Below are 22,447 nucleotides of genomic sequence, written 5' to 3'. Positions count from 1 at the left end.
TCTGTTGGGAATAATTGATTTGAAGGTAGAGCTAAAATCAGCAATACAGATTCTAATAAAGTTTTTTCTGTACTACACATTAATTTGTCTGTGGCTATAATACAGGAATATATTTTCACAGAAAATGAAATTGAAGCACGTGTTTCCATGCCTTTGGTTCTAATATGCATTTCAACTTTCTGCATATTGTAACACTTCTAATTAAATATACGTTTCTTATTGGAGATACATCACTTGTCAGTATTTCTGAAGTACGTTTTCAGTTTCAGTGTCTCATCATCACAAAACCTCAGGACTGACTCAGCCGTGATCTGGGAATCATGTCCGTTCTGCTTATCTTCTGAATGCAGTTCTTCATGAGTTTGTAGCCATTCTCACGCTTTAAAATGAATGACTTATCTGGTGGGAATTGCAAAATGGATAAAAATCTAAACATGTGATGCTCCCACAGCACTTTCACCAGACTCAACAATATTTTAATTATTGGAATAGTTATTATTTTCAATGCTAAAACAAATCCTGAATACATAGGTTTTTCAAGTCTTAGGAGTACAATGCATGTTATTCATGGTTTTGCTTTGCAAATGTGTTTATATTTCTTCAACTTTTTTCACGCTCTGTCACTTTGCAACAGATTTCAGTATATAAAATTTGATAGATCATTTTAATAAGTCATGTTGAGGCAATTCTTTGCAGCTGCAGCTTTATGAGGGGTGAGTTTCTATCAGCTTTTCACATATTGGAATATTTCATCCATCTTTTCCGCACATCTGACCAGCTTTCCTCTCAATCCTGAAGAAAAGCATCCCCACAGAGCGATGCTGCTACCACCATGTTTCCCTGATGTTGTATGCAGTATTAGTTTTCCACATATTGTGTTTGGCACATAGACCAAAATGATAAATTTTGGTTTCATTTGATTTTCTAACATCAGTGCTTTGTTGTCCTTCATGTTCTAGAATAATTAAAATAATAATTTCCATCTGCATAACTGATTGCATTTTCTCTTCTCTTACTACCAAAGAGATGACAAAAGTCTTCACTCTACTGCGTTGGTCTCAGCCAACCCCTTTCCTGATGGGCAGTTTTGTTTAGAGAGACTTCAATGTCCATTTTATTTGTTGTTTTTGTTGTGCTGTTTATTTATTTTGGATATTTAAAATGTTTTCCAATTTTAATGTCAAATGTTCTTTAGAAATCAAAGTTAATTAAACTTTGAGAGGGCATACTTGCATTATTGTACAGTCATCATTATGTTACTTGGAAATGGTCTCAACACATGAACGACATTTAGCAAACTGGACTTTGTATTGGTCTCTTTCAGTGACTTTATTCTTGCCATTCCTCCATAAATTCCAAATTAGTGCAGTGTATGAGAAATAGTTTTCTTATCAGCAGGTTTTCTTATCTGAGCGGTGGATATTTGCAGCTCCTTCAGATTTATTCTGGGCCTCTTGATCGCTTCTGTGATTAATACTTGACCTGTCAGTTCAGGTTGATGATAATGTCCTGATAGCTTGAACAGAGCTCTGAGTGATGCCTAAAGCTTGTGATGTTATTTTTTTTTATCATAACTCTCCTGTTTGTGTATTAATGTTCTCTAAAACCTCTGACACCTTCACAGAACAGCTGGTTTTACACTGATATTATCTTACACACAAATGGTTGCACTGGGCTTATTTAGTGGAACAAGATATCTTAAGGTGATTATTTGTAAAAACAATTGTGTAAGCTTCCTTCCACTTCAATATTGTGAGTATTATATTGCTGGTTTGTCACATAAGTCACCAATTAAAACAATAATGTTTGTGTTTGTAATGTGATGAATCACAGAAAATCTGTTCATATTTTTTGTAAGGCACTGTATTCAGAGTGATGCTGATCAGAAAGTCAAGTATTGCTGTGTTACAGTGAATTTGACATCGTTGTTTATGGATTTGGCTGAAAGATTCAAAGAAACATCTGTGCAGATTAGCATTAATTCAGTGTTTTATGATTGTCTCAAACTGTGAGTTGTGTAAAATCACTTCCACAATCAGAGCCGGCTTCTCCCTCCGTCCTGATGACTCAACATCTGAAAACTGCTCTCTTTGTCTTTCAGGAAACAAGCCCAGAGAGTCGTGCGGGAAGACATGCCAAGGAGACAGGGATGACGAGTGGATGGGGGTCAGCCTGGCCCGCCAGGACCGAGCCAGCGGCAAAATACTGGTGGGCCGAAGTTTCTTCTTCTGCAGCTTATTTAATAGGAACCATGTCTACTCGTAAAGCACAGACCAGATTATGCCCACATCATTGTTACAAATGTTTTACCCCGAACCACACTGTTAAACCACAGCTGGCCCCAGCATTACTCCCTCGCTTTGGGTAAAAACGCCTCTCTTTCCATCCTCTCAAGCTCCGCCTGGCACAGATAATAAGGGCGAAGGATTTAAAACAAGTTTTCTCTGTGCTTCCTTGTGTCGGGGAATGTGGAATGATGCCTGGAAATGGCTTTTACGTAATTTTGCAAAACCTTCAGCTTTTATTTGGAGTCGGTTGTTACTGGCTTGGATGAGGTCAGAGTGGCGTAGATCCTGGACGTGCTCGTTTGCACACAGATCTATCGCGGCTGGCAGAGTTTGTTTAGGCCTCAGCCCCCACAGCGGAGGTCCCATGCAAGGGGTAGCCTTTCATTAAATATTAACCCCTGTCTCCTGCTAAGGGCAGTCAGTAGAAACGGGGGTTTCTTACCAATGTGGAAGCATTCCTGACAGGTGAATACTTTGGAAAAACTTGTTGCCGGCTGATTTGAACAGAAGTCAAAAACAAATCCTGTCAGAGACGGAGCTCAGTTTGCTTTTGATCTCTAAAACTTCCATTGTTTGGTCCAGTTTACAGAGGAATGCTCTGGCTTCAAACCTTTGCTTCGCCAGCCTGTCAGTCAAAAACTCGACAGGTCTTGGACGTTGGACTCGAGTTGTGTAACTGAAAAATCCCTTTTAGGCGCACTCTCTCGCAGTTCTGACAGCATTGCGATGAAACGGAGGAGGCAGCTCTGTAAAAGCCACGTGTTGCCGTGCCTCTCCAAAAGCACGGACGTTTTCTCTTTTTTCTTTTTACCTCACCGGAGCAGACTCAGCAGAGAAAAAAAAAACGGCTGCTTGGCAGATGTGTACAGCGGTGATTTCATCCGGGCAAGCTTTCAGTGAAAGCTTTGTTTGGAACTTTTTAAAACACATCGCAGCCCTCATATTATTTGTCCAAAAAGTGAGCTGAGTTATCTCTGCTTTTACTAAAAAAGAGGACAGAAATGCTACATTTTCCCACCGGTGGAGGCGTAACTTTAAAAGTTTAAAGCATGTTTCTCAACATTGCATCTTGTTTCCAGAGAGTCATCTGATGCTGTGTTTATGTCTGCAGGCTGCAGAGCTCTGGTGTTGCAGTCTGAATGACTGTGTGTGTGTTTCTGTGGGGAAGCAAGGGAGGGATGTTGGTTTCTCTTTATTGGGAGGGGGGAATTAAACGTACTTTGTCTGCACAGAGGTTTCCAGGACTGTCCCCAGGAGCCCACCATCGATCCCCAGGGGGACTAAATTATTACCACATTTGCGCATGCATGCAGCCAATTTCCAAAATCCAGACACGATTATCCTGTTTGGTTATGGATCTGTGGAATGTCTCATTGTGGAAAAAGAACAACAAAATGTTACTGAGTATTGCTCAATGTCACCCAACAAAACAAGCTCCCTATTTGGAGGTCGTTCTCTTGTCTTTTTGATCTGGTCCTTGTTCCTGCCTGTTTGACCTCATGGTTTCTCCGGTTTGCTGTTTTGCAATAAAAGCACAAATGTTGATGAGAAAATACATCTTGGCAAACTCAGATCTCGGTCTGCAGCAGAGATATTCACACCACAGACCATGGCTGTTACAGCATGGTCGGGGGCTTATGGACGGCCTTTAATTTCCCCTCCCTCTCATTGACGATCATCAGACGGCCGCAGGGACGCGTTGACTCCAGCTCAGCGAGGAGGAAGCTGCTGAGGCGATTAGCGCGGTGAAGTGCTCATGTTGTTGCTGAATGAGGTTATCTCTGTTTCCTCTCGCAGGCTTGTGCTCACCGCTGGAAAAACGTCTACTACGACTCAGAGCACATCCTTCCACATGGGTATTGCTCCATCATCCCCCCAACGCTGCAGGGAAGAACAATGCCTCTCATCCCTTGTTATGAAGGTACACAAAGCAGAGCTTCACAATATTTACAAATGAAAATGGATGAAGATAAAATCTGAAAAGTGTGGTGTGCGTCAGCACCACTATGTTTGGTAATAGGGTCAAATAAATTATCACACCATCTGAAAAGTGTGGTGTGCGTCAGCACCACTATGTTTGGTAATAGGGTCAAATAAATTATCACAGAGCATCTGCAGATTGCATTGGATTACTTCTATAGTAGGGTTTAGATTGGGCCTAAAAAGTGTCCAATATGACTAATTAGGTTAAAGTAAACCCGACATATTATTTTAAGTAAGATTTTTTTCTACTTTTGTTATTAGAGCACTGTTTCAATGAGTATTTTTTAGCTTTTGTTTAACATCTTCTAGCTTTTTCCTGTTGCTTGTTGTGACTGCAGAATGAGTGAAGTCTAAATAATCTGGGATGTGTGATTGAGAGGATTATAGCTCTGTACTTGTTACATTCTGATGAACTTCTGCATCCTATTTACTTTCTCTATTATCGTAGCAAGTTAAACTGTCTACTAATCTATTTACACTACAATAAGTAGATCAACACAACTTTATTTTGTGCGTTCGCCTTTGTCTTTCTCTGTACTGCATGTATTTCAGGTTTATTAAGCGTGCCTCAGAAGCCTGAACCCGACCTAACCATCAAGTAAATACTTCTGACCCGACCCGAAATTCAGTCAGGATCAGACTCAGATCATAAATCTAAACTTTATTCTGGTTGTTATTATGGAGTATCAGACAAAAACGGGTTGCATAAATATGTCACGTCACACTTTTTAGATTTTATTTGTGCGAAAAATCAGAAAACTGTGTATATTTTTTCTCATTATGCTCTACTTTGTGTTGGTTTTTCATGTTGAATCTCAATAAAATACATCACAGTTTGTGGTTTTATTGTGACAAAATGGAGTATGAATGTTTTTACGAGACACTGAAAGCTTGGACTGTCTAATAGAGATGTGTCAAGCTCATTTTCATTTCAGGCCAAAATCAAGATGAGCTAAAAAGTCCTGATATAAATAATAAATAAAACTGAAGCTCTTTTAACATTGTTACAATTTGGCACTATGCAAATAACACATTTGATTTGAGTCATAAAAAAGTATTTAAGCATGCAACCGTTATCTTGACGGTTTTATTTATGTGGCCTTCTAGTTTCCAAATGGCCACATAAATGACTAAGGCGGACCAGATGTGGCCCTCGGGCCTGGAGTTTGACATGTGTGGTCGAAAAAGTTTCTCTTTAAAAACAGAAACAAATTGCCTGGATAATTAAAAATGCTAAGTCTGATTGTGCATGGCTGCCGCCCACGTATTTCTGAGATGTCTGGACCTCACTAACCTTTCTTGGGATACCTCAGGTCCCGCCTCGGCTCACTGTTATTCATCACGGTCCGTTATCTCAACTGCCAGCCTCATCACCGGGGAGGCCGATCTCTCCCTCCGGCCTGTAATTGGTGTTCTGGCTGGAGCAGCTGGTGGGGAGCGAGCATCAATCTGTCTCCCTGCAGTCCAAAAAGACTTTTACTCTCTGAAACGCTTCTCGGCAAAGGTGCAACACAAGCAATGATGTCGGCCTGGTTTCCCAGAAACTCTGTGAATTTGAAAAATAATTTGATTATAATAAATCAAATCTATTTTCTCCCTGATTGTTCTTTTTTTGTACACGTGGTAAAAAAATAAAGAATTTCCACCATAGAATAACTCGAATTAAGTTGTGCCAAAATGTTGCTTGTATAATTTCGTAGGTGATGTATTGAGATATATATCAAATTACACTTCGCACCATAATTGTGCTCTCAGGTCAGAATTATACTTCCTTTCCTTCTTCTCACTGCCAGCAGTTTGACACACAAAGCATGCAACTGTATTTACAGCGCATTTTCCTTAAATCCAAGCTCAATATTTATGTAACCTAAGAGCAAAGCCCCCCTTCTCCCTTCCCAAGTAAGAGGTCGTTTTGTTAAAATTGAAGCTGCAGCCTTTCCTTCAGTCTGTTCTGTGCCGCTGGATTCCTCTTGGATTGGACTTTGACTAGCTCCATATGGAATGCAGGAGAAAAACAGCAGTAAGCGCTGGCTCGAGCAAACAGCAAAATAATTTGTGGTTTGTTTTTTCTTGCAGACTATAAGCAGAAGTATGGGGAAGAGCACGGCTCGTGCCAAGCTGGGATAGCAGGAGTTTTCACAGAGGTCAGTAGCAGTTCTTCTTCATCCTCATATTTGATCCCTTGTTTCTGCTCGTGTAATAGAAAGATATCATTGCCTTACTGCCTCTGAAACGTCATCAGTCAGCTGTCTCTTTGATAAATCAAAAGTTTAAGATGGACTTTCCGGATAGAAACAGAACATCAAAGTGTCGGATTGTCATATTAAATGTGACCTTCATCTTAAATCACATTAACTACTAAAAATTCTTTCAAATGAACCAAAAGTCAAACTTTTCTTCAGACTGTGGTTTTATTTGTAAATGTATACATCTAGTCTCGTCAGTTTAATATTCCAATTAGTTAATGTTTTCTAAGGAGTCAGATCCACACGAGTGTAAGTACAGTATACCTCCTAATTGAAAAACTAAAACCTCAGTTATTTCACAATACGACATGATAAGTGATGTTTGGTGACTATAGAGATAATTTATCATCACACGCTCATTCTCAGTAAAGTATAACTTGTCAGATTTATGCTTTATAGTCGGTCTTTTCCCTTAAAAATGAGCAAGACTACTTCTGCAGGTCCAGTTTTATAGCTATCATTTTGATTTTCAGCATCAAGTTCTTTTGCTTCACTCAAAGTGAAGTCTGAGTCAAACAAAATATCCTCTACCCGTCGAGAGCAACAACAGCAGCATTAAATACCGTCTTCTTCTTCTTCTTCTTCTTCATCACCATCTTTTTACACACAAAACTGATAGAAATTCATCTGTCTTATATTTGGCATGTCCAGCTCCAATAGTCTGGATTTGGTTTTGGTCTCAATGTGCACACCTGGTTTTGACAAGGTGTCATTTAAAGTTACCAGTTAAAGACAATGTGTTAGATTTACAGTTTTGACATGAAGGTTCATTGCAGGTTAACTGGCAACTAAAACAGGGCCTCAAAGACCACCAGAAAAAAAAAACAGAAACAAAAAAACACAAGCAGAGCAGTGAAAAAGACAACAGCTGATCTGATTAGCAAAATAAAAGTCCAGACTGATGTCAGATCCACCTTTTGCTTCAATACCACAATGTGTAGATGTTTACACAAATAAAACAAAAATGCTTAACAAGATCTAACTGGTGTTGCTTTAAACAATAAAGCAACTATTTTTCCTAATGTTGCTGAAATTGCATGTTAATTATAAAAGTTAGAAAAGCATTACCAATAAGCATTACTATTATTTTTGATTTTGGTTCAGTTAAAGTCAAAAGATACAATAAACTGCAAAATTTAGCAATTATTTTCAAGTGCTTATTGCCCATAATGTTAGACCTTGTTGACATTCTCCAAATTTAAACTGGTTTGTTAGTCAGGCTACCTGCTCTGATCGTTCGGTCAGCAGTTCGTAACCACCTGTACTTTTGGGGCCGATCCTTTTGTTTCCACATGAACTAAAATAGTAACATAAAGCTCAATTTGTATTTCTTTTAAGCTTGAAAAAAGTGCAGTGACAATTTTTAAGCTGCACAGCAACATGTGCAGTTCAATGATACTGTCCAGAGCCAGAGAAAAGCCAGAGACTTTTCCAACTTGATTGGAAAAGTCCAGTAGTGAGTCATTTCTCTAATGTCTCACTAAAACTACTTTAGATTCCAGGAAAAGTAGGACAGAAAATGTTTGTGGTTTCGAAGCCGTAACTTTTTAAAACATTGTTATACTTTATTACTCTGAACCGTTCCATACATAATTCACAAAATAAACTCTGTTTTGTAATTAAATACTCTTCCTAGCCCTCAGAAATGTAACATAGGATTGGTATTTGGACAGCTGATCTCGATCTCTTTTAGTATTTTTAATTTTTAATTTATGCACCAGATTTCCCCTCGTGATCGTCCTTACTGTGCATTTTTTCTTCTCAAAGGAGTCTTTTCATAGCAAAAACTTCAAGGCATCTTTATGCTTCCTGTGCTCTTTGTTGACTTTGACTCTGGTATTCCAAGGATAGTTTAGCAGAGACGTCCTCCATGGTGAACAGAACGGGATCTTTTTTCACATTTGTTTAAGAAGTCAAATGATGTGGAAAATACGAATTCTCCAGTTGGATTTGCACGAGTGTTTATATCAAAGCCACAGACGCTGAGCTGATTAACTGCTGATAAGTGTTAGCTTATGTTTCCACGTGCAGCGACGGTAGGAAAGGCTGGGACTGGTGTGCTTCCACGAGATAAATGGTTAAAAAAGCAGGACCATCCTCTGAAGCTTACATGACATCATCCCTGGATGCAGAGAAGCCTTTTGTATACATCTGGTGTCAAAAACATCTTTTCTGTTTGGTCAGTGAAATACAACAGTAAACAGAGAAATTAAGTTTTGAAAAGTTTTTAGAAAATACATTTACTGACAAAATTAGGTTTGCAGTTTGTATATGCAACAAGTTTAAACTTGTTTGTTTTTCGTACAATCACATTAAAATACTTTCCTGATGTTAGCATGTGTGCCATGTGCTGTAAACTATTTTCTATCTCTCAGGTTACCTTGACATTCAGTTTAGACCCACAGTAATGTGCTGTGGACTTTAAGTAACCTGGATGTCTCCACTAAGCAGAAATGACTTAGTGGGAGGTTTTAGAAGACAAGCAAAACATTTCATAATAAGAAACTTTATTTTTTTTACGTTGTATCTTGATATTTCAAATGAATAATTAGGAAATTGGCATGGAAATCAGATGAGAAAAAGATTTCCATGCACGCTGATGTTTAATTCTATTTAATAATGATAAAATACTGAGAAATACAAGTAACCTAGGACGTTTTTTTTTTACATTTTATTTAAAATGTAAAGTAATCAAAGTACTACAGTTAGCTGAAGGATTAATAGAGAAATGAAAAATGTTAAGACTGCATGTGGAATGGGAGAAAAATTTTAAAAATAGATATAGGAGCAAAGATGAGTTAAAAGTTTGTACTGGTTTAAGCAAGTTTAAAGTAGTATTCTGTGCTAAACTTTTGTGCTAAAAATAAGAATCTTAAATTTGTTGTGGGAGATATTCTAAATTGCCTCTTGTGAAAGCTGTACACAGACCCAGGCAAGAGACGTGGAAAAACAAAGATGGAAACTCGAGACATTATCAGGCCACCTTTTTTTTCCATGGTTGGAGACTGTCAGAGAGGATCTGGTAAACCATTTGAACACCCCCCCTACCTTTGAAAGAATGTGAAGAATTGAAAGAAAAGGCATCCAACTGTTCGGGTTTTATCCTTGTCTGAACTTTTGCTCCATGTGCCTGGTGGTGCCCAGATGTTTGACGCCACAGCACAGGGACGGCATACTGCTGAGTAAGGTCCTGACTGTGTTGTTTAGTTTGTTTGTTCAAAGGAAGCGTTCGCGGCGATAAATCCACATTCCCCGGTGTAGCTGACAGGTCTAATAACCAAGGGATGCAGCATCTTTCCTGGAGTGTTTTTAATCAGAGGGAGAATCTCAACTGATGCCCAGCTCATTTAACAAGTTTCTCGTACTCCTTAATTCCATCAATTAACTGCTTCTCTTGGCACACGACGTGTTTATAAGCAGATAGCACAAACCAGTCTGTGGTCACTGGTTAACCAGACATCCACCCGACAGTGCTTTTCCTTTCCTTTCTCTGTCTTTATAGAAGGTTTCCGCAGTTACATGTATTTGCTGTTTGATGCTCAGGAGCTGGTGGTGATGGGGGCGCCAGGGTCGTACTACTGGACCGGGACGGTTAAGGTGTACAACATGACTTCTGACACCTTCTACAGCCCGAACAAAGACAGCATTGACTTACACAGATACAGCTACCTTGGTGAGAGCCACTAGTGCAAAAGATTTAATGGCATTTTTAGCTTCCAGTAATGCATTTTAATTGTTTTTTTTAGGTGTAATGACTACTCAGCAAACCACTTCACTAACAGATTAATAATGTTTAAAAGTTAGAATTTGGTGCACAGATTGGAGTTTATAGTGTTTTGTTTTTGCTTATTCGCATAGAATGAAAATGATTTTAAAAAATTGCTCAGATATATCTAGACCCCAATAATACTTGGATAATTGTCCCTGAGCAAGGTTTGTTAAAGCCACACACTTTTCTACGTGGTTCTGGTTTTATTTTAGCCAGACTTTTGCCCACTCTCCTGTCAGATGAGCTCATTTAAATGTATTTGTACCAATAACTTCCATCTAACAAATGGTTAAAAGGTGGTCATGATTGGGTGTTCCAGTTGGACTTTAATCCCAAACACACATCAAAACTAGTTTAAAAATGAATAAATCAGGGTTATTTTGAATGTATTTTTATTGAAGGCCTAAAAGTCGAGTCTGTGTGAGGTGCTGTTCCAAATTTAATAGGAAAAGTGGTCAAATGTTCCTCCAGAAAAATTGTAGAGCCTTGTGGATGGCTTCTTAAAGTGTGTGGTTTCACTGTGAGTTGCTCGTGTTTAGCATGAACTCCTCACAGCTACAATACAGTGATTAATTCATTGTCTGTGTCTCCAGGCTATGCTGTGACTGCTGGGCACTTCTCCTCTCCTAATGCGATAGACGTAGCTGCCGGGGCACCACAACACAAGGGCGTTGGAAAGGTATGGACTTTACCACCTTTGTACACTAGTCTCATTTTGCTGCTTAGCTAATTTTGTTTCACTCCTGGACAGGTTTACATTTTCAAACTTGAAGCTGGGTCCTTGGTGAAGAGTTTTCAAGCCTCGGGGAAAATGGTATGTACCTAGATCTGTTTTACAGATTTCAGAACATCTTTTTGTATTCATTGTGCATATTTTTTCAGTTGTACACTTGTTGTGTTACTCTGTTTTCTCACAGCAGAAACAATGTAAACACATTTGTTTATCTGCCTTAGGATCTTGTAACTGGCTCTTCAGATACAATGCAGACCCACTACTATAATTGCTTTGTTGTTAGAGCCACATTGTTTATGTCTGTGTTAGTGTTTAGGCAGAAACACGTTGGCCACAAGCCAAAACTTGGGAAGTTTTTATACAGAGTTACAGCAAAATCATGATCACCATAAAAGAATTTGTTTTCAGATGATTGGTGTGTGAGTTATAGAGATATAAAAGCAAAAGTTATAGAGAGTATGATGTGTTTCATTTATATGCACTGAGGAACTGCCTGTGATCTGACCCATTGCTCTGTGGCTCAACTTGGTTCCAGATGGGCTCTTACTTTGGCTCCTCATTGTGTGCAGTTGATCTGAACCAGGACGGCCTGTCGGACCTGCTGGTGGGGGCACCCATGCACAGCCAGCTCCGGGACGAGGGCCAGGTGTCTGTGTACCTCAGCAGGGGCAATGTGAGTGGGACATGGCTCAGCAGAAATGAACACAATACCATCACTAGCAAGCTGATCTCACTGGAACATGTCTCGTTTTTGCCTTTAATCCAAATGTTTGGATTTGTTTTTGTTCTTGCAGTGGGGTAGTTTAATTTTATTATGGGGTTTGGATCAAAGTGTGATCTACTTTGGTTGCTACATCTTTCAGGGGGTGATGGAGGAGAATACAGTTTTGACTGGCGACAGTGCTTTCAATGCACACTTCGGAGAGGCCATTGCAGCAATTGGGGACATTGATGACGATGGTTATCAAGGTTTGTCCAAAGGGTTCATTAATCCTCCATTCCATCCAGCTAAATCCAACACTATGGGGAGGGAACTTGTTCTTTCGGTCACTACTCAGAGCTTATGACCACAGATAAAGGTAGGAACATAAATCATCCGGTAAATCGAGAGCTTCACCTTTCAACCAAGAGAAAACACTGTGCTCTTTTCTGGCTCTAGACCATGGTATTGGTTTTGGCGGTTCTGACTTTCATCCCAGCAGCTTCATACTCAGGTACACAGTGCTGGAGATCAGGGCCTGACCCGATCCTGAGGCCACCAAAATGGATCCCCTCAACACCTAGAAATTCTGTCTATAAAGGTTATGAATAGAATTGGTGACAACCTTGATAGAGTCCAACTCTCACCGGAAATAAGCCAGACTTACTGAAATGTAGACCAAACTCTGGTACCGGTCGTGTATTTGGATGAAATAAACACAAAAATATGATCTACTTTGTCTTGTAGAAGTACTTGTACTTCTATGAGAACTTCTACTGAACTCTTTCACATTTTGTCATGTGGCAACCTCAAGCTTGATTGTATTTTATTGGTATTTTATTATTTACACTTAGCACCACTACAGGCTTTTTTTTATCGGTTTGTTCATATCATGCTCATTTTATAACTTTGAACTGTTGCTGTAATCAGTTATTTTAATGGTGGACTCTTAAAGGTGACCTATTATGATTCATTGAACAGGTTAGGATATGTTCATAAAGTTCTTTGCTCAAAATCATTCTTAGGTAATTAGATTATCTGCTCAGTTTTACTTATTTTCCTTTCACAATGAGCTGTTTTAGGGCCTCTTGTCACTTTAAATCCAAATAAGCTTCTGCTGGCCAACAACCTTCAACTCAACATTTACACTAGTGCATAAAAATAGCAGCAAACGGTTGCCCAACTATACAATGGTACACCTTTGAAAAGCAGAAGTGGAGCCTGCTGCACAACCAACAAGAATACAGCAAGTGGTTTTAAAATTGTAAGTCAACAAAACGCTTGTCTTTTCCAGCAGCTACTGTCAGTGCCAATGATTTTTTTTTTTTTTTTTTTGTCAAGCGCTTTGAGACATTTGCAGTGATTTGGTGCTGTATAAACAAACTAAATTGAATTGAATTGTACAAACCAGCTGACCAAACTTGCTGGAGCATTTGGACAATTGGGACGTTTTTGAAATGTCTCTTTTTCCTGACACCAAAAAACATTAACTCATTGATAAACTCATTAGGATGATTTGAAGCAATTGAGACCCAAATGAGAGCAAGCACAAAAACATGAAATGTGTGAATTTTGCATGATATGTTCCCTTTCATCTATTTTTCAACTATAATGAGGAAATGTAATTCTTTAGGTATGGAAAGCTGGTATAGATAGACCCAGAAAGTCTTGTAGCTGTCACTGCAGTAATAGATGGTACTAAAACAAGTGTCATTTTCCTTCCACTCCACAATTATTGAGTCGTTTTTGTTGGTCTACTACACAAAATCTCAATAAAACAGATGGTGTTTATGGTAATCCTTTGACAAAAGTGACAACAGTTCAAGTGGTGGGAATGCTTTTGTGAGACTCAACAATGTCTAATCTTCAGATCATCTTAAGTTGCTTATAAAAGCCAACCACAATTGCAACCCCTTGAATTCAACACAGAGTGACATTACTCCGAAGTCAAGTTCATTATCACAGCATTGTTGGTTGACATGTTAAGTAGGTGCAGTAAAACCAGTCATTTTCAGATATTTTGTCTAAATTACCCCAAATGTTTTCAGTGCGCTGACTTTCCTCACCCTTCTGTGCACTCATCCATGCAGACACAAAACCATTTCTCCGCTAACACTTAGCCACATACCGTTGCGCTGTTTGTTTTCTTGGCACTTGCTCGGTTTGGCTACAAAAGAACCCTGCTTGGCATCCATCGCTCGCTCACGGCTGGAAGCTTCTGCCTGGTTTCATCTCTGTGGGAGATATGCCTCAAGGCTTGCAGCCTGGCACCAGAGGGTGTGTTTGTGCACAGCGAAAGATGGCAGCAGTGAATTATAACTCATTCTGTAGCTCATCACTCTCACATTGTGGGAAAGAGCCAGATGTGCTTGTTGACTGACAGATAATTATTTACAACTTAACTGCTGCCATTTAATTTTAAAGAGCTACCGTAAAACCATTGCCAACAGGGTTTAATTTCGTCTCCATACACTAAATTAGCTTTTGCGTAATGTCTCTTCTTCCATTTCTGCCTGGTACGCAGCACCAATTTGTATGGAAGTGTTTTGGTTTATAAGAGGAACTCGAAATATGGACTTTCTGCTAAAATAAGCTGATGAGAGCATTTCAGTGAATTTGCCAGAACTTAATAGCCTTGTTTCCACATTCTCAGGGGTCGCACAAGTTTTATAGTCCCTAAGAGTGCTTAATTGTCTTTTACTTGTTTGACTTTTTTTAGAGCTTGTTTCCCATGCACATGCCAGCTAAACGTAAACAGGGGGTTAATGAAATATTTGTACATTCACAAACACATGCACTGTTTCATCAAGCCCCAGTTAAAAAGGTCAACTTTTAACATAACTTTCTCCCTATTTGTCTCCTCAGATGTTGCCATAGGAGCACCGAAAGAGGACGACTATGGTGGAGCGGTGTATATCTACCACGGAGACGCCACAGGAATCACCAGAAAATACTCAATGGTAAATAGATTTGATTCTCACATGACGTAATGTTATCATCTAATCAGTTTTTTCTTGTTTCTACATTTCTGTGTTTTTATGGCTTTAGTCATGCACACTTTGAACTATTCTGATTAGGACCATATGGCTGCCTTTGATTGCTTGTTAATAGCTGAGTGATGAATGGTGACTTTGCAGGTGGTAGTTTAGCCTCAGGATTACATGTTAGACCCACACAGCTCCTGAAAAATGAGGAGAACTCATTCATTTTGACCACATTTGGGAGGCTAAATGCATTTTTAAACCAAGATTTTTGTCTTTTTGTCCACTCTGTACACCACTGCGTACCCCTGTAGGCAATGGTGTATTTTTTGTGCTTTCAAGTCATAAGGTGTAATCCTTTTTACCATTTCAGGGTCTTTGTTTCAAAAGAACCCCATCCCTAAAAATGCTTCTTGACGTACCTCCTCTGCCTCTTTTAATTACAAGAAAAATCTGGGTTACTAAAACTTTTCACCAAACCACTTACACATCTTTTCCACCAATGCAATTTGATTATTTAAAATTGTGCAGTGCTTCTCAAAACTATCAAGATTATTCCCATATAAACACAAACTTTAATGTTTTTTTTATTTAATAGACTAAAACAAAATAATGGATATTTTTTAAATTGCAGGAAAATAAAAAGCTGAACAGTTTGGCATGCATTTGTTTGTTATGTATACCCCCAGGTTAAATTTATTCATCCAACTTCAGTTTCAGTAAATTGACTACCTTTTTTTATTTTGATGTCAGCATAAATTAATTCTCTAAAGATTTCAAATGTTTATTAGAGAACATTAAAACAGCCAACATAATTCTCAAGGAGCTGCAGAGCTCTAGGGTAACTATTAGTTGATCCCTTCACAAATTAGGTTTTTATGTAAAAGTGGTAAATGAAAGCTATGAAGCTATCCATTTCCTGTTTTTTCCAAGCCATGTAGATCACACAGCAAACATGGGAAAGAAGTTCCATTGGTCAGATGAGACCAAAATTGACCTTTGCATGTTTCTCTGAGTACACCAATGAAGAAGAAAACCTGCTAGAGGCTTTACACTGGAGTGGATTTTCATCTTCCAGTTGGACAAAGAGCCTAAACATATAACCAGAGTTTCAAAAGAATGGTTTATGCCGATGTTTCTCAACTCTAGTCCCCAAGGCGCACTGCTCTGCATGATTTAGATGCTTCCCTACTTCAACACACCCAATTCAGATGACCACAGTTCAGAACAAAACATCAATTGAGATCAGGTGTACTGAAGCAATGAAACACCTACAACACAGTGTGTAGTTGGGAAACAATAATTTTTAGATTAAAGCATATTCACTTGTTATGAAGACCTAGTCAAAGTCCAGACTTATAAATTACTTAATTGAGCTTCGTCCATTGCTTGAGCTATTTTGCAAAGAGGAATAAACAAAAAGTACAGTCTAGAAGTGGAAAGAGAATTGCACCAGGTTCTACAAAGTGTAGACACAAGTGGACTAAATCCAAATACACACCAAATTTCACCATTGTTTGGAAAAATCATGTGTATTGGTCATAAAATCCCAATAAAACACATGGACTTTTCTTCTGTGTATGAATACTCTTGACTCTGTTGCAATCTTTTTCTTGAACATTAATGTGTTAGCTTTCACTTCTGAAAAACCTACTGAAAACATATGAAGCACAGTCTCTTTAAGTATGTTGGTTCATATGTTGTTATTTAAAATTCGGCATCATTTGTTTCAGAAACTATCTGGGCGCAGCGTCAGCCCCGGGCTGCAGATGTTCGGCCAGTCCATCTCCGGTAAAGTGGACATGGACGGGAATGGATATGCAGGTACAGCTTCCCCATCCACAGATGCAAAAACAAAAACGAAACGGATCAATTTCTTGTTTTTCTGTTTAACATTTGTAGTTTCTTGGAATCAACAATAGCATATTTCCGCCCCGTGACTGACAGAAAGCATGTTGTTTACTGCATTCCATTGCTGATAGACTGAGCCTGCATGACATTGGAAGGCCTCGGTTTGTGCATTGTTTTAGAATTTGCAGGTGTAAACACTGCTGATGTTGCATGAGCGTCATGTCTTCTTAATGGTTTTTCAAAATCTATCATGTCTTTGCTGCAGATGTCACCATTGGAGCTTTTATGGCAGACAGTGTGGTTCTGCTGAGGTGAGTTCTCTACCTATGAAAACCTAAATAGTGATTCTTTCTCTTCCTCACAGTGGTTTAAATGAATGGTTTCTCCCACACGGTGTTTCTGTCTGGGTTTGTGTGGTCGCAGGTCGCGGCCTGTCATTACAGTGGATGTCTCCATCTTCCTGCCCGTCTCCATCAACATCTCTGTGCCGCAGTGCCACGAAGGTCACCAGAATCTGAACTGCTTCAACATCACTGTCTGCATGCACTTCAGGGGGAGAGAGGTGCCTGGAGAAATAGGTGAATAATTCTGACGAGAGGGAAAGATGGAAGAAGTTTTAAAATGAGTAAAAAATGAGCTGATTATGATACAAGAGGTTAAAGAAACCCATCCGTCCATCAACATTTATCTCTTTAAATCTGGTGTATTTAAGTTTTATAAAAAAAATATTTTTGTACATATTTGTTAAATCTGTCTCTATATTGTGACAGTACGGCATGAAACACATAATCTATGAATAAACGAGTACTTCTGATTTCTCCCAGTGCTACCTAGAAACAACCAATCAGAGCCAGGGGCCAGGGTTAGTCAATCACCCTCCTCATCCTCTCCCTGGTCCCCCTTGCTCTGTGCTACACTGTAGCTTGCGTAGATTGTCATAAATTCTCAGACTAGTTAGCACAGCCACTGATGACACCGAATAAACTGTTTCCCTGTAACGGTAAGTTGTTTCTCCGCCATTAGCACATTTTCGGAGCGAGTTGATTGAAAGCCCCAAGATGTTTGTCCTGGCTCTGATTGGTTGTTTTTGATCGGGAACGGTGCATTTCTTCAGACAGCAATAGGGAGAAGGTGGAGGAGACTGATTTTTTGACAATTATATTCAAGACTTATTCATCTGGCTTAATTACAATAATTATTGTTAGCACTTCAAATGCTTTGAAAAGTCATTATTAAATATGAAATTCTATTGTTCTATGACAAACATAAAGTATGTTCATCAGCTTTATGTTTAGAAAGTACGCAAATGTAACCAAATATAACATTACATTAACCAAATGTAACATCGTAATGAAATCTGTCTTGTTAGGTGCAGCAGAAAGGGAAATTTGCCTTGAAAATCACTTCCTTGAAGACTAAGTTACTTGCCTATGGCGGACTTTGAGTTTGCCCAGTGTTTGTACCGATCAACCTTTTGCTTACATGTTCTTGGGTGTGCCTGATGACAGCTGAGATGCAGTCCTGTTCCAGTGTTTGGGTGTGGTCACTCACAGCCTCCCCCAAGGGGAGCAGCAGCCCTTTGGTTGCATAATGACACTGTCCTGGCTGGACAGGAGAAAGAAAGCCTCTCTGTTTACCCATCTGGCCGTCACCATGGAAAGTGAAGCACTGTGTGCTCGGTGACTCCCAGAGTGAAACCTTCCTGCACCGCCTCTGGAATGAGCTCATGGCATTCGCTCTGTTGGATAACGGAAACAGAAAGCTTAGTTTGGTCCGAATTGGGTGTGTTTACTACCCCTCCCACTGTTTTACCAGTATGACACCCCATGGGAAAATTACTGCAGAATGAGGCTTATTCATTCAGAGAAACTGTTTCTAAAAGGCCAAAGGTCCATATATGGTTTTCCCAGAAACATTAGCAAATTTTACATCATCCTCATGGCTTCAATCCTTCAAATAGATCTCATGTTGCTCCTCCTGTATCCAAGGGATGGAAACAGTGGCCTGCAAAAGTATTTAAAAAATAGCTCAAAATTGTAAAGCTGAAGGGAAATACCCCCTAGATCAGGGGTGTCCAAACTTTTTGCAAAGAGGGCCAGATTTGATCAAGTGAAGATGCCCGGGGGCCAATAGTTTGTTCGGACATTTTTTGATTTTTTTTTTTTTACCCCTCCAGGGGGTCTTTTGTGGGCTCTAGTGTCCCTTATGTGACAGTAGGCTGACAGGAAACAGGGAAGGAGAGGGGGGAAGACATGCGGCAAATGTCACCGGGTCCAGGAATCGAACCCGCGACGGCCGCGTCGAGGACTCAAGGCCTCCAAATACGGGTCGCCCTACGCCACCACGGCACGCCCTGGACATTTTTTAACTGCAAAAGTTTCATGCAAATACACAATTTTCATTGTCACAATTATATTTATTTTTCAAATGACAAAATAACCAAATATAAGCCACTCAGGCAGATGAGAACAACTCTAAAAACCCAAATTCTGCTTTTCTTTCATATCTGGAGAGTCAGATAACATTGAACAAACTGTATGAAATACCTTAAATTTACATGAGTTTAAAAATATCTTTGCCTCAAGAACATTTTAAACAGGAGTTATAAGTAATGCAAAGTTGTCTGTTATTATTAAATCTTAAAACAAGTTAATTTTGCTCTTGTCATTTACAATATCTTTCAGAAAGTAATAGTTTGTCACATCTACAGGTTCATAACCAAATCTTACTCAAGAGTTTAATAAAAATAAGTGCCATAAATCCAAGTGCATAAATGTTTTTTTGGCTCTTCACTACTGATAGTGACAGACGTTGCCGTTCAAAACACTCAGTTTCATGTCCTCAACTCTCAGAGCCACACTGTTACGTGCCAGGCAAACATTTTTCTCAAATTCTTGCTTCTTCTCAGGGCAAAATGTTCTCCACCATTTTCATAACACAGTCTTTGATAAATGTACCTTCAGTAAAAGGTTTGCCATGTTTAGCTATTAACATGGCCACTTCGTAGCTTGCTTTGGTGGTATTTTCTTTTGACTCACAGGTCCGCGTGAAGAATCGCTGTTGTGATGCCAGTGCAGCTTGGAGCTGCTTCAGTTTTTCAGCACGGTCACTTCCTGTTAGCTTGTTGTATGAGTTAGCATGTTTAGTCTGGTAGTGTCTCTTTACGTTGAAATCCTTAAACAAGGCAACCGTCTCACAAATTAGACAAGCACAATTGCCTTGATTTTCAGTGAAGTATTATAATTCCCATCTCTCTTGAAAGCGGTGGCCCTCACTGTAAGCTTTCCTCGTTTTCTTTGCAGTGGCAGAAATGAGTGGAGAGGGGTTCGCTGCACGGACGCACTGATAGTATTAAAGTGGTGCTGCCACCATTTGGTGAAAGGAGGAATTACAGTTTCAAGTTTTATGATTTATTTATTCTGTTTCACAGTGCAGGCGGGCCATAAATAATACATTATAAAACTGAAGCTGCGGGCCGTATGAAATCTGACCGCGGGCCGTGATTGGCCCCCGGGCCGGACTTTGGACATGCCTGCCCTAGATAAAATCTAGGGTGATGTTATTTAAAAGGTATGAGTATATTTAAAGAACAATAGTCAACAAACAATGTCATGAAGACCAAGGGACACAGCAGGCAGGTCAGGGATAAAGTTTTGAGAAGTTTAAAGCATTGCATTAAATATTCCACCTCAAAAAAAATGGAAAGAGCATAGCACAACAACAACCCCCGCACGACCCTCACCAAAAAAAAAAATCACCTTCAATCTAAGCTGACAGCCTGAGCAAGGAAGCATGGTTACTTTGGAGAAGTTGCACTAAAAATGTTTAGGCTGGAAAAAATAGGAAAAGTACTGGCCTTGCACCTGCCAAATATCGCTTTTATGGAATAGTCTCAGAAAGGAAAGAATTGTTAAAAGAAAGCCACAAAATGTCCTGTTTGCAGTTTGTAAGGGACACAGAAAACATGAGGAAAACCACAAAAATACAAAATCTTGCCAAGTATTTTTGGTTTAGTTTCTGGTGGAAATATCTGTACACTTAAAATAGGACAAAACTAAATTACAAGTACATCGTCAGAAAAATACAGGAGGTTGTTTTAAGCAAATAATGCTTCGATATTGATTTAAAAAGTATTAGTTTCACTGACAGATTGTTTCACTAAAGGGAAAAATTTCTTGTTATACATGAAATAGTCTGTCAGTGTCTGTGTTATACGCTTTTTTATAAATCAATATTAATTAATTATTTACTTCAAACAAGCTGAAAAGTTATTTTTGCCTTATTTCAACTGTACTAAGATATTTGAACTAAGTTGAGTTTTGTGTTTTTGCAGTGAATGTCATGATGAAACTAAAATCAAACTTTTTGGCCCATATGGAAAACCTTGCATATTGGAGAAAACGTACTCTGTACGTCACCCTGAACACACCATCCCTAATGTGAAACATGATTGTGGCAGCATCATCATGTGGGTTGTAGCTTATATTTGTAATGTAACAATAATTGCAATAAGAGGATATAAATACTTTCATTTTCACTGTAAGAACATTTCAGTTCTGCTCCAGCAGCTGGAGAATCTCTGTTCTGAACTATTTCTAATAAAAACTGCAACTTGGCTATAATTCATATCTTTATCTGCCATGTTAATTAAAGAACTATGATAAACTGCTTTAAACAAACTGAAATATTGCTCCTGTTTTCATTTTGCGAGCAGCAGTCATCCTCTTACATTAAAGCTCTACATGATGATTTGACCAAAAATGTTTCCGTCTTCCCCTATGACTCATTTTCTTTAATTTGCTTCCAATAAGCAATAATTTACTTTTTCCCATGTTCTGCTGGCAACGAGCAGAAAACCAAACCATGCATATTTAAAGTGTTTCTCAGGACTGTCTGTACTCAACTGGCAATGTTTTTAAGCTAATGTTATGTGTGACTGTGCTTCTGCCATTTCTCAGAGTTGTTGTACAACCTGACTGCTGATGTGGATAAGCGACAGAAAAGCCAGCCTTCCAGGATTTATTTCACTCAAACTGGATCTCAGATCAGCCAAATGAACCAGCAGCTGAGCCTGGAAATCAACAGAGAGAAGTGCCAGCGCTACACCGCCTACGTTAAGGTACGCTTAGGTTGTGTTTAACCTTTACTCAGCTGATGTCTCACCTGCTCCTACTTTACCCTGACAGCTCCACTGGAATTGAATTGGAATATGAGATCGTTTATTTAATTAAACAGGTTTTTTGGGATGGAGTTTTTAGAGCTGTTGTTTTATATCCAGATGTTTTTTGTGAGTGAAATAGGGGAAAACACATGCATAAAGTGGGAGTAACAGCATTACTCATGGTGTTTGGAGAATTTACTGCCGCATATAAGCAGTCATGTGCTGAGAAGCTATTTGTGTCACCCTGCTGGGTTGGGTTAAAGGTAGCAGTCAGGAGCTTGATGATCCCTGAAACCTTTCAGCTCAAGTGTGAGCCTGGAGAAACAGGAAACAGACTCTCCTTTGTTGTTGCATAGTCATGCTATTGTGTTTTTCTATGACTTAGTCTTGTGGCTACAGGGAGAGTCCGCATCCTAAGGGCATCATCCATGTATCAGCTCCTCCGGTACGAGGCCTGTAAATTTCACCGCCGTTTCTAATGGGGGTCTTCAGGCTTGTTCACTGTGGGAGGCAGAGCCCCCAGCTGAGCGGGGCTGTCATTAATGCTCTCTCATCTCATTCTTCAAGCGTTCCGGCTACTTAAACCAGCTCCAGCAAAAGCTGTTTATCCTGTGAGGTCATTCATGGTTTGTGTCCAAACTGAGATGGTGCTGAACTTTAAAATCTGACATTTCACAATGAAATATATATTTTTGCCACCTCTAAAACTATTCATTTATTTAAAAATTTTAGTTG

At 39.2% G+C, this 22,447-nt stretch overlaps 1 protein-coding gene across 1 annotated transcript in view; it reads left to right on the top strand.

Moving 5' to 3' along the window:
* Window positions 1–22,447, top strand: part of itga9 (integrin, alpha 9) — a 67,184-nt gene that overhangs the window by 2,843 nt on the left and 41,894 nt on the right. Inside the window, exons 3-15 of the mRNA XM_032552366.1 lie at window positions 2,102–2,208; window positions 4,086–4,209; window positions 6,348–6,415; window positions 10,061–10,190; window positions 10,880–10,965; window positions 11,038–11,100; window positions 11,555–11,692; window positions 11,883–11,988; window positions 14,585–14,679; window positions 16,434–16,524; window positions 16,817–16,862; window positions 16,975–17,129; window positions 21,510–21,670. Coding sequence (XP_032408257.1) covers window positions 2,102–2,208; window positions 4,086–4,209; window positions 6,348–6,415; window positions 10,061–10,190; window positions 10,880–10,965; window positions 11,038–11,100; window positions 11,555–11,692; window positions 11,883–11,988; window positions 14,585–14,679; window positions 16,434–16,524; window positions 16,817–16,862; window positions 16,975–17,129; window positions 21,510–21,670 — 1,370 coding nt within the window. The remainder of the gene's footprint in view (window positions 1–2,101; window positions 2,209–4,085; window positions 4,210–6,347; window positions 6,416–10,060; window positions 10,191–10,879; window positions 10,966–11,037; window positions 11,101–11,554; window positions 11,693–11,882; window positions 11,989–14,584; window positions 14,680–16,433; window positions 16,525–16,816; window positions 16,863–16,974; window positions 17,130–21,509; window positions 21,671–22,447) is intronic.

The sequence above is a fragment of the Xiphophorus hellerii genome, chromosome 22, assembly GCF_003331165.1.
Source record: "Xiphophorus hellerii strain 12219 chromosome 22, Xiphophorus_hellerii-4.1, whole genome shotgun sequence".
In the NCBI taxonomy this organism is placed as follows: Eukaryota; Metazoa; Chordata; class Actinopteri; order Cyprinodontiformes; family Poeciliidae; genus Xiphophorus; species Xiphophorus hellerii.
The sequence above is the reverse complement of the archived record's forward strand: the minus strand, read 5'-3'. Positions and strand labels throughout refer to the sequence as shown.